The sequence below is a fragment of the Emys orbicularis genome, chromosome 3, assembly GCF_028017835.1.
Source record: "Emys orbicularis isolate rEmyOrb1 chromosome 3, rEmyOrb1.hap1, whole genome shotgun sequence".
In the NCBI taxonomy this organism is placed as follows: Eukaryota; Metazoa; Chordata; order Testudines; family Emydidae; genus Emys; species Emys orbicularis.
The window spans coordinates 2,660,114-2,678,026 of record NC_088685.1 but is presented as its reverse complement, the minus strand read 5'-3'; the positions used below and the strand labels follow the sequence as shown (position 1 = coordinate 2,678,026).

The 17,913-nt window shown below is 45.6% G+C and overlaps 1 protein-coding gene across 1 annotated transcript in view; it reads left to right on the top strand.

Moving 5' to 3' along the window:
- DTNB (dystrobrevin beta) overlaps positions 1-17,913 on the top strand; it is a 346,393-nt gene that overhangs the window by 94,472 nt on the left and 234,008 nt on the right. Inside the window, exon 6 of the mRNA XM_065400623.1 lies at positions 5,987-6,141. Coding sequence (XP_065256695.1) covers positions 5,987-6,141 — 155 coding nt within the window. The remainder of the gene's footprint in view (positions 1-5,986; positions 6,142-17,913) is intronic.

Here is a 17,913-nt window from a genome sequence, read left to right as displayed (position 1 = left end):
AGAATTCCCCCCGAGTATATTAGTCAGCTGACATACAGTATTTAAGAGCCCAGGTTAGAATGGTAAAGCAAAGCTTAATTCATTAGCAACTTCCCTTACTTTCCATGGTTTGATGAAGCCGGTCTTAGTCTCTGTTCCTCTCTGACCCTGTGTGTGTGTGTCTGCAGCAGCAAACTTAAAACCCAGTCCCTTCACACCTGGTCCCAGCTGCTGGGGATTTTCCTCTTTGCTTCCCTACAGAGAGTTGGAGGAAATAACTTACTCTTGGCTGGCAGTCATTAGGAATTAATGTCCAGTTGTTAGGTCTTCTGTTGTTTCTTCTGGGCACTCCATTCATACGTGGACAGTAGAGTTGGTTGGAAATGTCCAGCTAAACTTAACTACATCAGAAAAATGCAGATGGGGTAGAACAAAATATTTCACCTAATTTATTACAGATTCCTCTAATTAATTACCCTCACTGGTCAAAATTAATTCCTTATTTCCTGTCTGAATTTGTCTAGCTTCAGCTTCCTGCCATTGGACCTTATGTACCTTTGTCTCCTAGACTGAAGAGCCGATTATCAAATATTTGTTCCCCATGTAGATACTTATAGGCTGTGATCAAGTTACCCCATAATCTTCTCTTTGTTAAATTAAATAGATTGAGCTCCTCAAGCGTATCACTATAAGTTATATTTTGTAATCCTTTAATAATTCTTGTGGTTCTTCTCTGAACCCTCCCCAGTTAATCAGCATCCTTTTTGAAATGTGAACACTAGAACTGGGATATTCCAGCAGTGGTCACACTAGTGCCAAATACAGAAGTAAAATAACTGAGTCTGTCAATTAATCTCAGATAATTCAAGCAGTTAACTCAAAACAAATTAACTCAAAATTAATAGTGATTAATTGCTGTTTTAATCGCACTCTCAAACAATAATAGAATACCAATTGAAATTTAATATAAATATTTTTGGATCTTTTTCTACATTATCAAATATATTGATTTCAATTACAACACAGAATACAAAGTGTACAGTGGTCACTTTATATTCTTTTTTATTACAAATATTTGCAATGCAAAAAAACCCAAAAGAAATAATATTTTTCAGTTCACCTCATACAAGTACTGTAGCGCAATCTCTTTATCATGAAAGTTTAACTTACCAATGTAGATATTTTTGTTACATAACTGCACTCAAAACCAAAACAATGTAAAACTTTAAAACCTACAAGTCCACTCAGTCCTACTTCTTGTTGAGCTAATCGCTAAGACAAACAAGTTTGTTTACATTTATGGGAGATAATACTGCCTGCTTCTTATTTACAGTGTCACCTGAAAGTGAGAACAGGGCGTTCACAGGGCACTTTTATAGCCGGTGTTGCAAGCTATTTATGTGCCAGATATGCTAAATATTCCCATGCCCCTTCATGCTTTGGCCACCATTCCAGAGGACATGCTTCCATGCTGAAGACACTCATTAAAAATAATGTGTTAATTAAATTTGTGACTGAACTACTTGGGGGAGAATTTTGTGTCTCCTGCTCTGTGTCTTTGTCTGCATTCTGCCATATATTTCATGTTATGGCAGTCTCGGATAACGACCCAGCACATGTTGTTCGATTTAAGAAAACTTTCATTGCGGATTTCAAAAAATGCAAAGAAGATACAAATGTGAGATTTCTAAAGCTAGCTATAGAACTCGGCCCAAGGCTTAAGAATCTGTAGTGCCTTCCAAAATCTGAGAGGGATGAGGTGTGGAACTTGCTGTCAGAAGTCTTAAAAGAGCAACACTCAGATGCAGAAACTACAGAACCTGAACCACCAAAAAAGAAAATCAACCTTCTGTTGGTGGCACAGGTGATGAAAATGAATGTGCATCAGTCCGCACTTCTTTGGATCATTACCAGGCAGAACCTGTCATCAACATGGAAGCATGTCCTCTGGAATGCTGGTCGAAGCATGAAGGGGCATACAAATGTTTAGCATATCTGGCAGGTAAATATCTTGCAATGCCGGCTACAACAGTGCCATATGAATACCCGTTCTCACTTTCAGGTGGCATTGCAAATAAGAAGTGGGCAGCATTATCTCCCATAAATGTAAACAAACTTATTTGTCTTAGCGATTGGTTGCACAAGAAGTAGGACTGAGCGGACTTATAGGCGCCAAAGTTTTGTATTGTTTTGTTTTTGAGTGCAGTTATGTAACAAAAAAAAATCTACATTTGTAAGTTGCACTTTCACAATAAGGAGATTGCAGTACAGTACTTGTATGAGGTGAATTGAAAAATACTATTTCTTTTGTGTATCTTTTTTACAGCACAAATATTTATAATAAAAATTAGAATAATAGATTTGGGTTGGAAGAGACCTCAGGAGATCATCTAGTCCAATCCCCTTCTCAAAGAAGGACTAACCCCAACTAAATCATCCCAGCCAGGGCTTTGTCAAGCCGGGCCTTAAAAACCTCTAAGGGTGGAGATTCCACCACTTCCCTAGGTAACCCATTCCAGTGCTTCACCACCCTCCTAGTAAAATAGTATTTCCTAATATCCAACCTAGACCTCCCCCACTGCAACTTGAGACCATTGCTCCTTGTTCTGTCATCTGCCACCACTGAGAACAGCCGAGCTCCATCCCCTTTGAAACCCCCCTTCAGGTAGTTGAAGGCTGCTATCAAATCCCCCCTCACTCTTCTCTTCTGCAGACTAAATAACCCCAGATCCCTCAGCCTCTCCTCAGAAATCATGTGCCCCAGCCCCCTAATCATTTTCGTTGCCCTCCGCTGGACTCTCCAATTTGTCCACATCCCTTCTGTAATGGGGGGCCCAAAACTGGACGCAGTACTCCAGGTGTGGCCTCAACAGTTTCGAATAGAGGGGAATAATCACTTCCCTCAGTCTGCTGGCAATGCTCTTACTAATGCAACCCAATATGCCATTAGCCTTCTTGGCAACAAGGGCACACGGTTGACTCGTATCCAGCATCTCATTCACTGTAATCGCCAGGTCTTTTTCTGCAGAACTGTCGCTTAGCCAGTCGGTCCCTAGCCTGTAGCAGAGCCTGGGATTCTTCCGTTCTAAATGCAGGATTCTGCGCTTGTCCTTGTTGAACCTCATCTGATTTCTTTTGGCCCAGTCCTCCAATTTGTCTAGGTCACTCTGGACCCTATCCCTACCCTCCAGTGTATCTACCTCTCCCCCCAGCTTAGTGTTGTCCGCGAACTTGCTGATTGTGCAATCCATCCCATCGTCCAGATCATTAATGAAGATGTTGAACAAAATTGGCCCAAGGACCGACCCCTGGAGTACTCTACTTGATACCGGTTGCCAACTAGACATCGAGCCGTTGATCACTACCCGTTGAGCCCGACAATCTAGCCAGCTTTCTATCCACCTTATAGTCCATTCATCCAATCCATATTTCTTTAACTTGCAGGCAAGAATACTATGGGAGACCGTATCAAAAGCTTTGCTAAAGTCAAGGTATATCACGTCCACCGCTTTCCCCATATCCACAGAGCCAGTTATCTCATCATAGAAGGCAATCAGGTTGGTCAGGCATGACTTGCCCTTGGTGAATCCATGTTGACTGTTCCTGGTCACCTTCCTCTCCTGATTTTTCCAGGGACTGAAGTGAGGCTGACCGGTCTGTAGTTCCCCGGATTCTCCTTCTTCCCTTTTTTAAAGATGAGCACTATATTTGCCTTTTTCCAATCATCCGGGACCTCCCCGATCGCCACGAGTTTTCAACGATAATGGCCAATGGCTCTGCCAATTCATTACTTTTATCAAACCATCTTATCGTGTGTGAGGTTGGGGTGTTCTTGTGCTGGCCTGCTGGAATGTGTTTACAGATTCAGAGTAGCAGCCGTGTTAGTCTGTATCCGCAAAAAGAACAGGAGTACTTGTGGCACCTTAGAGACTAACAAATTTATTAGAGCATAAGCTTTCGTGGGCTACAACCCACTTCTTCGGATGCATATAGAGTGAAACATATATTGAGGAGATATATATACACACATACAGAGAGCATGAACAGGTGGGAGTTGTCTTACCAACTCTGAGAGGCCAATTAAGTAAGAGAAAAAAAACTTTTGAAGTGATAATCAAGATAGCTCAGTACAGACAGTTTGATAAGAAGCAAGTGTGAAAATACTTACAAGGGGAGATAGATTCAATGTTTGTAATGGCTCAGCCATTCCCAATCTTTATTTAATCCTGAGTTGATTGTGTCTAGTTTGCATATCAATTCCAGCTCAGCAGTCTCTCGTTGGAGTCTGTTTTTGAAGTTTTTCTGTTTTAAGATAGCCACCCGCAGGTCTGTCATAGAATGGCCAGACAGGTTAAAGTGTTCTCCCACTGGTTTTTGAGTATTATGATTCCTGATGTCAGATTTGTGTCCATTAATTCTTTTGCGTAGAGACTGTCCGGTTTGGCCAATGTACATGGCAGAGGGGCATTGCTGGCACATGATGGCATATATCACATTGGTAGATGTGCAGGTGAACGAGCCCCTGATGGTATGGCTGATGTGATTAGGCCCTATGATGATGTCACTTGAATAGATATGTGGACAGAGTTGGCATCGGGCTTTGTTACAAGGATAGGTTCCTGGGTCAGTGTTTTTGTTCAGTGATGTGTGGTTGCTGGTGAGTATTTGCTTTAGGTTGGGGGGTTGTCTGTAAGCGAGGACAGGTCTGTCTCCCAAGATCTGTGAGAGTAAAGGATCATCTTTCAGGATAGGTTGTAGATCTCTGATGATGCGCTGGAGAGGTTTTAGTTGGGGGCTGAAGGTGACAGCTAGTGGTGTTCTGTTATTTTCTTTGTTGGCCCTGTCTTGTAGGAGGTGACTTCTGGGTACTCGTCTGGCTCTGTCAATCTGTTTTTTCACTTCAGCAGGTGGGTATTGTAGTTTTAAGAATGCTTGATAGAGATCTTGTAGGTGCTTGTCTCTATCTGAGGGATTGGAGCAAATGCGGTTATATCTTAGAGCTTGGCTGTAGACAATGGATCGTGTGGTGTGTCCTGGATGGAAGCTGGAGGCATGTAGGTAAGTGTAGCGGTCAGTAGGTTTCCGGTATAGGGTGGTATTTATGTGACCATCGCTTATTAGCACAGTAGTGTCCAGGAAATGGACCGCTTGTGTGGATTGATCTAGGCTGAGGTTGATGGTGGGATGGAAATTATTGAAATCATGGTGGAATTCCTCAAGGGCTTCTTTTCCATGGGTCCAGATGATCCCATGGAAAAGAAGTCCTTGAGGAATTCCACCATGATTTCAATAATTTCACTTCAAAAGTTTTTTTTCTCTTACTTAATTGGCCTCTCAGAGTTGGTAAGACAACTCCCACCTGTTCATGCTCTCTGTATGTGTGTATATATATCTCCTCAATATATGTTCCACTCTATATGCATCCGAAGAAGTGGGTTGTAGCCCACGAAAGCTTATGCTCTAATAAATTTGTTAGTCTCTAAGGTGCCACAAGTACTCCTGTTCTTTTTACAGATTCAGTGTGTTTTAGCAATGCTAGCAATACTGTTGCCGAGTTCATGTACTGCACACTGACTTGCAGGCAAGCATCTGCTTTTGACAGGGCCTGATTGTTGCTCATAACATAAGTTTTGCTGACTTTGGTTCAGGCCTCAGGCCTTTCCCCAGGCCCATGTTTCAGGCTCTCTCTTTCTACTACACTCCACACATCCCAAATTGACCTGTCTTGCCTTCAACATATTAGGCTTTGAGATTTTTAGTACATTGGAAAAATATATTGTATAGGAATGTGGGGAGAGAACCTGGAGGATATATAATAAATGAAGTGCATTCATGTTCAGTTTTATATTGTAACTTGGAAAGAAGTAATATAAAATTGATGTTCATGGTAAACAAGTAGAAATAGATTGCATAACTAAAAAAAAACTTTTGTGGTGGAAAGCATAATACATTTTTCAGTAAACTTATATTTACTCTAAGGTTTTACTTTATTTTGTTCTTCTTATAGATATTTTCTCCCAAATGTCAGATTCCAATGGATTGATGATATTTACAAAGTTTGATCAGTTTTTGAGAGAAGTTTTAAAACTTCCAACAGCTGTATTTGAAGGGCCTTCTTTTGGATACACAGAACATTCCATACGGACATGTTTCCCACAACAAGTAAGAGTTAACAAAATGTGATTGTATATTGCATGTTGAAATAGTGCCGCCTTCTAAAATCCAGTGACGACTTCTGTTACGGTTTGTATGTACACTCTTCCTCAGTTTGTGTGTCGTGTACACCAAAATTTTTTAAGAGGGTCTGAGTTAAATGATAGCAGAGTGCTAGCTCCACTGTGGTTAAGGTTGAAATCAGATTTCTGTTTAAAGCTTAGCAGTAAATGCTCTAAAATCATCATGGTTACTTGGATTGCTTTGAAATTTGATGCCTGTCTTGGGGGAGTGGGGTTTGGTTACTGATCCAAAATTGGGGCCATTTGAACAATGGGTTCACCTTCGAGTATTGGTCCTATAGGTGCTCCACTTCAGGTGCTCATGTGCCTTTGATCGGAGACTTTCAGTAGCCCTGCCCATTCAGTTTGTGCATGCACCCTATCTATCCTTGTGCCCCTCATAGCAAGGGTATATAGGGCCGTGTTGGGTGAACAGCCCTCAGTTCCTTTCTCAATAGAGGGGCTGGACTACAGTACAGCGTTTCAGACAGCAGGGGCACAGGGTATCTAGTGCAGCAGGCATCAGTCACGTGCAAACCTTGATGGGAGAGGGGCTGGAGTGCAAGTTTGTGCAGATTTTTATTTCTGAAGAGTCAGAGTGCAGGTGCCAGAGCAATGGTCCAGACTGCTCCAGCAGCACTATACCCCTGGCCAAAAGACAGGCAACTGGCATCTCCATAGCACCAGCAAACCAAGCACGTGCTTGGGGCGGCACAATTTCAGGGGCACCTTTTTTTTTTTTTTTTTTTTTTGCTTCGGCAGTTGCACACCCAGAGGTTTTTTTTTTCTTTTTTCTTGGGGCGGCAAAAAACCTAGAGCCGGCCCTGCTCCATAGGGAGGCATACCCCCATAGTTTGAGAACCTCTGTGTCAGACCTATTGTTTTAGGCTGTATTTATCTCCATGGGGTGTTCTCATTCAGTTGAGACAATCACACTGAGATGAATGGGCCGCTTCACACCTCTCAGAGCCTGCTATGCTTTCAGGATTGTTGGGGATCTGGATATGGCAAAGCAGTTGCTGATGATTAATTTCATGCTGTATTACAGAGGAAGACCAACTCTTCTACAATTAAGATCGAGAAAATATTTCTGTTTAAAGGATGATTTTTCTAAATTCAAATATCTGTATGGGTACTCAGATTGTCTTGAAATTTGCTGTGCTTAATGGGAGTGGGAGTTAGGATTAGTGAGCCAAATTTGGGGTTATTTGAGCAAGAAGTTTCTGAGATACAGACCCATGGGTTGGGTGGGGGGGAAGCTTATGAAAATTTAGCATCTACCAGTGTTTTTATTTTTTTGTTTCACACCATGCTTCTAAAATGATAATGGCTTAATGGGATGGGAAGGGGAGGGTGAGGTGGTGGTGGTGGTGGTGGTGGGCGGGGGCTATATGTTGTAGGGAATAGTTGGGAGACGGGGTGAGGCGAGAGAACACCAGTCTTCTTTTGAATGCTTTAAATTACTGTAACCGCCCTTGTAATAAAATTGTCAAGTTTTGGGGACACAGACTATGTCTGAGATTTCTCTCACCAACTCTGTTAGCAACTAAACACTGCAGACATTTCAAGGCACAACCATTATCCTCTTCCCACTGCAAAAAAGAGTTCAGGGGGCAGGAGAGCACTTTGAAATCACATAGCAATGGAGTGGCTTAGTGGAGCGAACAGTAGACTCGGACTCAGAAAACCTGGGCTCTATTCTCAGCTCTGCCACTGGAGTGCTGGGTCACTTTGGCCAAGTCACTTCATCTCTCTGTGCTTCAGTTTCCCTATCTGTAAGGGAGAATAATGATATTTCCCTTCTTGAGATCTACTGATGAAAAGTGCTATGTAAAAACTAGTTATCAAATACCCATTCACAGGAGCATCTGAACTACACACATACACCTCTACTCCGATATAACGCTGTCCTCGGGAGCCAAAAAATCTTACCGCGTTATAGGTGAAACCGCATTATATAGAAGTTGCTTTGATCCGCCGGAGTGCGCAGCCCCGCCCCCCTGGAGCGCTGCTTTACTGCGTTATATCCAAATTCGTGTTATATCGGGTCGCGTTATATCGGGATAGAGGTGTACATGCTAATTACAACTGCCTCAATGACCCCTAATGTCTACCACCAACTTTTTTTTTTCTGCTAGAAACATTAGGAAATTAAATGGCAACAACTTTGTTAATGCAGATTTAAGGTGGCCTGGATATAGCTTGTGCCTTTCCAAAATCTCAATTTCAGCAAAACTGAAACCTGTGAAAACCAGGAAAAACAGAATTAAGGTACACACCCACGCAACCTAACTATGCCCTTTTTGAGTGGTGCCCATAACCGTGCATACTCTCTCTGCTTTTGCCCTGTATTGAACAAGAGCTCCTTAAACTCTCACACTTAGCTTACTCCACAGTAAGAGTAGTGCATCTACTACATTTTACAACTCCTTCAACCTTATTACGAACCCTTCACCTTTCTGCACACAGTACCATCAAACACTCTACTTTCACTTAGCCTTCCTTAAACTCATAACCCACACTCATCTCCCACCTAACTGCTGACAATCCCCCGGGCAGGAAAACCCCTGTGCCTTGTCAATGACACAGCCTATACAACACAGTGAAGAAATGAGGCATACTGGATCTCCCAAGGCACACATGCAGTTCTTTCATTTGATCACACACACACACAGAGGGTCAGGGAGAGCTCATCCCTTGACTCCTAGGCTACAGACCTCCCCACAGATGATAATCACAGTTCTGCTTATTCCTCCACCATTCAATAAAGCTACACCTAACACAGTGAAGGCAGATGGAGTGTATGCAGATAAATCCCAGTGGCTATTGCCAGCTCCAGGGAGGCAGAGGTAAGGTTACATAGCTGTGTACCTTAACTCCGTATTTCCTGGTTTTCACAAAATTGAGTTTCGCTGAAATTGACATTCTGGAAGAACAAGAGCTACCACTGGGCAACCTTAATTCTGCATTAACTAAGTTTTTTGCCATTTAATAAAAGAAAATGGGCACAGTCTTTACTCAGGCAAAAAGGGGATTTGGCACAATTCTAGTACCAGATTAAATTCACTACTTCAGAAAGAAGGCTTATGCATAGTTTGATCAGAGTGTGACACTTTTAGGGGGTTTGCGAGTCACTACTTACTCCCCTGCCACCAGCGTGAGGGAGTTTCTTATGGTAGCTGGATGTCAAGTCCCTGCTCCTGTCAGCCCTTCAGCCACTCAAGCACACTCCCCAAGGGTATGTCTACACTACGAAATTAGGTCGAATTTATAGAAGCCGGTTTTATAGAAATCGGTTGTATACAGCCGATTGTGTGTCCCCACATAAAATGCTCTAAGTGCTCTAGTCGGCGGACCGCGTCCACAGTACCGAGGCTAGCGTCGACTTCCGGAGCATTGCACTATGGGTAGCTATCCCACAGTTCCCGCAGTCTCCGCCGCCCATTGGAATTCTGGGTTGAGATCCCAATGCCTGAATGATGCAAAACAGTGTCGCGGGGGGTTCTGGGTACATGTCGTCAGGCCCCTCCCCCTCCGTCAGAGCAACGGCAGACAATAGATTCGCGCCTTTTTACCTGGGTTACCTGTGCAGACAACATACCACGGCAAGCATGGAGCCCGCTCAGCTCAGCTCACCGTCACCATATGTCATCTGGGTGCCGGCAGACGTGGTACTGCATTGTTACACAGCAGCAGCAGCTAACTGCCTTTTGGCGGTAGACGGTGCAGCATGACTGGTAGCCTTCATCGGCGATCTGGGTGCTGGCAGCCGTAGGGCTGCATTGCACCAGCCCTTGCCTTTTGCCTTTTGGCAGTAGATGGTGTATTACGACTGGTAACCGTCGTCGTCGTACAGCAGTGGCTGGAACTCCGTATGTCCCCCAGTCCCCTATCCCCCCAGTCATATTCTGCTGCCTTCACAATGACGATGATGGCTATCAGTCGTAGTATGCCATTTTCTGCCAAGCGCCCAGTATTTTCTGCTAAGCACCCAGAAGAGGCTGAGGGCGATCTGGGTGCTGGCAGACGTGGGGCTGCATTGCTACACAGCAGCAGCCCCTTGCCTTTTGGTAGAAGATGGTATATTACGGTTGGTATCCATCGTCATCGTATTGCAGTGGCTGTCAATCATGGGCACCTGGGCAGACATGCTCAGTCCTAGCGAACAGTCTTGACGATGATGATGGCTATCAATCGTAGTATGCTATTTTCTGCCAAGCGCCCAGTATTTTCTGCCAAGCACCCAGAAGATGCCGAGGGCTATCAGTCATGCTGCACCGTCGTCTGCCAGCTTAAGATGTAAAAAATAGATTTGTTCTGTATTCATTTGCTTCCCCCTCCCTCCGTGAAATCAACGGCCTGCTAAACCCAGGGTTTTGAGTTCAATCTTTGGGGGGCCATTCTGTGTGACAGTTGTTTGTGTTTCTCCCTGATGCACAGCCACCTTTGTTGATTTTAATTCCCTATACCTGTACGCCATGTCGTCACTCGCCCCTCCCTCCCTCCGTCCGTCAGATACTAGTTTCGCGCCTTTTTTCAGACCAGACGCCATAGCTAGCACTGGGATCATGGAGCCCGCTCAGATCACTGCGGCAATTATGAGCACTATGAACACCACACGCATTGTCCTGGAGTATATGCAGAGCCAGGACATGCCAAAGCAAAACCAGGACCAGCCGAGGAGGCGATTGCAGCGCGGCGACGAGAGTGATGAGGAAATTGACATGGACATAGACCTCTCACAAGACACAGGCCCCAGCAATGTGGAAATCATGGTGTTACTGGGGCAGGTTCATGCCGTGGAACGCCGATTCTGGGCCCGGGAAACAAGCACAGACTGGTGGGACCGCATCGTGCTGCAGGTGTGGGACGATTCCCAGTGGCTGCGAAACTTTCGCATGCGTAAGGGCACTTTCATGGAAGTTTGTGACTTGCTTTCCCCTGCCCTGAAGCACCAGAATACCAGGATGAGAGCAGCCCTCACAGTTGAGAAGCGAGTGGCGATAGCCCTGTGGAAGCTTGCAACGCCAGACAGCTACCGGTCAGTCGGGAACCAATTTGGAGTGGGCAAATCTACTGTGGGGGCTGCTGTGATCCAAGTTGCCAGGGCAATGAAAGACCTGGTGATATCAAGGGTAGTGACTCTGGGAAACGTGCAGGCCATAGTGGATGGCTTTGCTGCAATGGGATTCCCAAACTGTGGTGGGGCGATAGACGGAACCCATATCCCTATCTTGTCACCGGAGCACCAAGCCACCGAGTACATAAACCGCAAGGGGTACTTTTCAATGCTGCTGCAAGCCCTGATGGATCACAAGGGACGTTTCACCAACATCAACGTGGGATGGCCGGGAAAGGTACATGATGTTCGCGTCTTCAGGCACTCTGGTCTGTTTCGAAAGCTGGAGGTAGGGACTTTCTTCCAGGACCAGAAAATAACCATTGGGGATGTTGAAATGCCTATCGTGATCCTTGGGGACCCAGCCTATCCCTTAATGCCATGGCTCATGAAGCCGTACACAGGCAGCCTGGACAGGAGTCAGGACCTGTTCAACTACAGGCTGAGCAAGTGCCGAATGGTGGTGGAATGTGCATTTGGACGTTTAAAAGCGCGCTGGCGCAGCTTACTGACTCGCTTGGACCTCAGCGAAAAGAATATCCCCATTGTTATTGCTGCTTGCTGTGCTCTCCACAATATCTGTGAGAGTAAGGGGGAGACATTTATGGCGGGGTGGGAGGTTGAGGCAAATCGCCTGGCCGCTGATTACGCGCAGCCAGACACCAGGGCGGTTAGAAGAGCACAGCAGGGCGCGGTGCGCATCAGAGAAGCTTTGAAAACGAGTTTTGTGACTGGCCAGGCCATGGTGTGAAACTTCTGTTTGTTTCTCCTTGATGAACCCTCCGCCCCCCCCACCCGGTTCACTCTACTTCCCTGTAAACCAACCACCCCACCCTCCTCTTCCCCCTTCGAGCACCGCTTGCAGAGGCAATAAAGTCATTGTTACTTCACATTCATGCATTCTTTATTAATTCATCACACAGCTAGGGGGATAATTGCCAAGGTAGCCTGGGATGGGTGGGGGAGGAGGGAAGGAAAAGGACACACTGCAGTTTTAAACTTTAACTCTTATTGAAGGCCAGCCTTCTGATGCTCGGGCAATCATCTGGGGTGGAGTGGCTGGGTGGCCGGAGGCCCCCCCACCGTGTTCTTGGGCGTCTGGGTGAGGAGACTATGGAACTTGGGGAGGAGGGCTGTTGGTTACACAGGGGCTGTAGCGGCGGTCTCTGCTCCTGCTGCCTTTCCTGCAGCTCAACCATACGCTGGAGCATATCAGTTTGATGCTCCAGCAGCCGGAGCATCGACTCTTGCCTTCTGTCTGCAAGCTGACGCCACCTATCCTCTTCAGCCCGCCACTTGCTCTGTTCATCCCACGATTCAGCCCGCCACCTCTCCTCTCGTTCATACTGTGCTTTTCTGTAGTCTGACATTGACTGCCTCCACGCATTCTGCTGTGCTCTGTCAGCATGGGAGGACATCTGGAGCTCCGTGAACATATCATCTCGCGTCCGCCGTTTTCTCCTTCTAATCTTCACTAGCCTCTGTGAAGGAGAAACATTTGCAGCTGGTGGAGGAGAAGGGAGAGGTGGTTAAAAAAGACACATTTTAGAGAACAATGGGTACACTCTTTCATGTTAAATTTTGCTGTTCACATTACACAGCACATGTGCTTTCGTTACAAGGTCGCATTTTTCCTCTTATATTGAGGGCCTGCCGGTTTGGTGTGAGAGATCACTCACACAGTGCCAGGCAACAGATTTCGGCTTGCAGGCAGCCATGGTAAGCCACGGTCTTTTGGCTTTTTTAACCTTCTTAACATGTGGGAATGGTTTCAAACAGCAGCACCCTCATTTCCCATATCAAGCACCCATTGGGTTGGCCATTTAAAATGGGTTTGCAATGTAAAAGGAGGGGCTGCGGTTTCCGGGTTAACATGCAGCACAAACCCAACTAACCCCCCTCCCCCCCCCACACCCAATTCTCGGGGATGATCACTTCACCCCTCCCCCCCACCGCGTGGCTAACAGCGGGGAACATTTCTGTTCAGCAGAGCAGGAAGGGGCACCTCTGAATAAAATGTCCCCTTAATAAAATCGCCCCATTTCAACCAGGTGACCGTGAATGATATCACTCTCCTGAGGATAACAAAGAGCGATAAGGAATGGATGTTGTCTGCATGCCAGCAAACACCGGGACCATACGCTGCCATGCTTTGTTATGCAATGATTCCAGACTACGTGCTACTGGCCTGGCGTGGTAAAGTGTCCTACCATGGCGGACGGGATAAGGCAGCCCTCCCCAGAAACCTTTTGTAAAGGCTTTGGGAGTACATGAAGGAGAGCTTTCTGGAGATGTCCCTGGAGGATTTCCGCTCCATCCCCATACACGTTAACAGACTTTTCCAGTAGCTGTACTGGCCGCGATTGCCAGGGCAAATTAATGATTAATCATTAAACACGCTTGCTTTTAAACCATGTGTAATATTTACAAAGGTACACTCACCAGAGGTCCCCTGTGTGCCCTCAGGGTCTGGAAGCACGCCTTGGGTGAGTTCGGGGGTTACTGGTTCCAGGTCCAGGGTGATAAACATATCCTGGCTGTTGGGGAAACCGGTTTCTCTGCTTCCTTGCTGCTGTGAGCTATCTACATTATCTCCATCCTCATCTTCCTCGTCCGCCGAACCCGCTTCCCTATGTGTTTCTCCAGTGAGGGAGTCATAGCACACGGTTGGGGTAGTGGTGGCTGCACCCCCTAGAATGGCATGCAGCTCCGCGTAGAAGCGGCATGTTTGCGGCTCTGCCCCGGACCTTCCGTTTGCTTCTCTGGCTTTGTGGTAGGCTTGCCGTAGCTCCTTAATTTTCACGCGGCACTGCTGTGCGTCCCTGTTATGGCCTCTGTCCTTCATGGCCTTGGAGACCTTTTCTAATATTTTGCCATTTCGTTTACTGCTACGGAGTTCAGCTAGCACTGATTCATCTCCCCATATGGCGAGCAGATCCCGTACCTCCCGTTTGGTCCATGATGGAGCTCTTTTGCGATCCTGGGACTCCATCACGGTTACCTGTGCTGTTGAGCTCTGCGTGGTCACCTGTGCTCTCCACGCTGAGCAAACAGGAAATGAAATTCAAACGTTCGCGGGGCTTTTCCTGTCTACCTGGTCAGTGCATCTGAGTTGAGAGTGCTGTCCAGAGCGGTCACAATGAAGCACTGTGGGATAGCTCCCGGAGGCCAATAACGTCGAATTCCGTCCACACTACCCCAATTCCAACCCGCTAAGGCCGATTTTATCGCTAATCCCCTCGTCGGAGGTGGAGTAAAGAAACCGGTTTAAAGGGCCCTTTAAGTCGAAAGAAAGGGCTTCGTCGTGTGGACGTGTCCAGGCTTAATTCGATTTAATGCTGCTAAAGTCGACCTAAACTCGTAGTGTAGACCAGGCCTAAGGCTCTATCAGCCCCCACTTTGCCTTGCAGGTTAAAAATAGGCGCATCTCAACTCCAAGCCACTCCAAAGCATTCCCTGTAGCATCCAGTCCCTGTCGCTGGACATTCACAGTAATTACCAGGTTCACTACTCCCAAGGGAATAGGGTACACACCCACGCGCGCGCACACACCCACCCCTTGTTTGATTCAACTAAGTATCAGCTCCAATATAACAACACAGAACTGTAATCTATAGTAAAATCAAATGTAAGTTTATTAACTAAGGGAAACACTAAAAGATAGTGAGCACAGGTAATAAGAATAACAGGTAACATATATAACAAAAGTATAACACACTTAACTTTAACATGCGTAGGAAAGATAGGAAGTATGGCAAGAGACCACCCTGGCTTAACGAGGAGATCTTCAATGATCTAAAAATCAAAAAAGAGTTCTACAAAAAGTGGAAACTAGATCAGATTATAAAGGATGAATATAAACAAATAACACAAGTATGTAGGGACAAAATTAGAAAGGCCAAGGCACAAAACTAGATCAAACTAGCTAGAGACATAAAGGGTAACAAGAAAACATTCTACAAATACATTAGAAGCAAGAGGAAGACCAAGGATGGGGTAGGACCATTACTCAATGAAGGGGGAGAAACAGTAACAGAAAATGTGGAAATGGCAGAGGTGCTTTATGACTTCTTTGTTTCGGTTTTCACCAAGAAGGTTGGCAGTGATTGGATGTCTAACATAGTGAATACCAGTGAAAATAAGATACGATCAGAAGAGGCTAAAATAGGGAAATAACAAGTTAAATATTACTTCGATAAAGTAGATGTCTTCAAGTCACCAGGGCCTGATGAAATGCATCCTAGAATACTCAAGGAGCTCACTGAGGAGATATCTGAGCCATTAGCTATCATCTTTGAAAAGTCATGGAAGACGGGAGCGATTCCAGAAGACTGGAAAACGACAAATGTAGTGCCCATCTATAAAAAGGGAAATAAGGACAACCCAGGGAATTACAGACCAGTCAGCTTAACTTCTGTACCCAAAGATAATGGAGTAAATAATTAAGGAACCAATTTGCAAATACCTAGAAGATAATGTGATAAGTAGCAGTCAGCATGGATTTGTCAAGAACAAATCGTGTCAAACCAACCTGATAACTTTCTTTGACAGGGTAACACAACTTGTGGATGGGGGGGAAGTGGTATATGTGGTATATCTTGACTTTAGTAAAGGTTTTGATACTGTCTTCCATGACCTTCTCATAAATAAACTAGGGAAATGCAACCTAGATGGAGCTACTACAGGGTGGGTGCAAAACTGGTTGGAAAACCATTCCCAGAGAGTAGTTATCAGTGGTTCACAGTCATGCTGGAAGGACATAACGAGTGGGGTCCCGCAGGGATCAGTTTTGGGTCCGGTTCTATTCAATATCTTCATCAGTGATTTAGATAAAGGCATAGAGAGTACACTTATGAAGTTTGTGGATGATACCAAGCTGGGAGGGGTTGCAAGTGCTTTGGAGGATAGGATTAAAATTCAAAATGATCTGGACAAACTGGAGAAATGGTCTGAAGTAAATAGGATGAAATTCAAATCAGTTGCACACATACCAAATGGGAAATGACTGCCTAGGAAGGAGTACTGCAGAACGGGATCTGGGGGTCATAGTGGACCACATGCTAAATATGAGTGAACAGTGTAACACTGTTGCAAAAAAAGCGAACATCTTTCTAGGATGTATTAGCAGGAGTGTTGTAAGCAAGACACGAGGAGTAATTCTTCCACTCTGCTCTGCGCTGATTAGGCCTCAACTGGAGTATTGTGTCCAGTTCTGGGCGTCACATTTCAGGAAAGATGTGGACAAATCTGAGCGAGTCCAGAGAAGAGAAACAAAAATGATTAAAGGTCTAGAAAACATGACCTACGAGGGAAGATTGAAAAAACTGGGTTTGTTTAGTCTGGAGAAGAGAAGACTGATCGGGGACATAACAGTTTTCAAGTATGTAAAAGGTTGTTACAAGGAGAAGGGAGAAAAATTGTTTTTCTTAACCTCTGAGGATAGGACAAGAAGCAATGGGCTTAAATTGCAGCAAGGGAGGTTTAGGTTGGACATTAGGAAAATGTTCCTAACTGTCAGAGTGGTTAAGCACTGGAATAAATTGCCTAGGGAGGTTGTGGAATCTCCATCATTGGTTAGACAAACACCTGTCAGGAATGGTCTAGATCAGGGGTCGGCAATCTTTGGCACCTGGCCCGTAAGGGTAAAGCCACTGGTGGGCCGGGTCGGTTTGTTTATCTGGAGCATCCGCAGGCATGGAGCCCTGCAGCTCCCACTGGCTGCGGTTCGCTGTTCCCGGCCAGTGGGAGCTGCGGGAAGCAGTGGCTAGCATGTCCGTTGGCCCACGCCGCTTCCCACAGCTCCCATTGGTCGGGAACTGCAAACTGTAGCCAGTGGGAGCTGTGGGGCTCTGTGCCTGTGGACGCTCCAGATAAACAAACCGGCCTGGCCTGCCAGCATTTTACCCTGATGAGCCAGGTGCCAAAGGTTGCTGACCCCTGGTCTAGATAATACTTAGTCCTGCCAGGAGTGCAGGGGACTGGACTAGATGACCTCTCAAGGTCCCTTTCAGTCCTCTGATTCTATGCTAATCTCAGCTAAACCAATTTCTCATGTAAGCCCTTTCTTGCAGCATTTCAACCAAGGTTGGTTGAGATCTGTTTTCATGGGTATAACCACACTGCCTGGTTACCTGAGCAAGTGCAGGATAAAACAGGCGTCCTTTTGCCTTTCTCTTATACCCCAAAGTCTGTTGTTTTTGTCCCCAGAGTGAGGTTGACGCCCTGTGTTTTCTTTCCTGGAATGCTAGCTCCATGATGTCACCTCATACTTCCGTTTGTTTCATGTCTTCCCTGTCGACCTGTTTTTCCTGTTAACTTTCACATGTAAATGGGGCCTCCTTTGGTTTGGCTTTGCAATGCCTGATTTATATATGAACACATACATACAATTTCTTAAATATTACCCACACATAAGTCATGCAATGATTATGAGGATCAATATGATGTAAGCTTCCTTAGATACCTCATTTGACCCTTTTGGAGTAAATACTATGAAAGTACTGTGCCTTTTCTCCACTGGTGATGTCTGGGCCTGGCTAACTGGGTTCTTGTCCCCCTCTTAAAGGCAGGACTCAGGGAAGCCTCATCTACCAAGGAGTG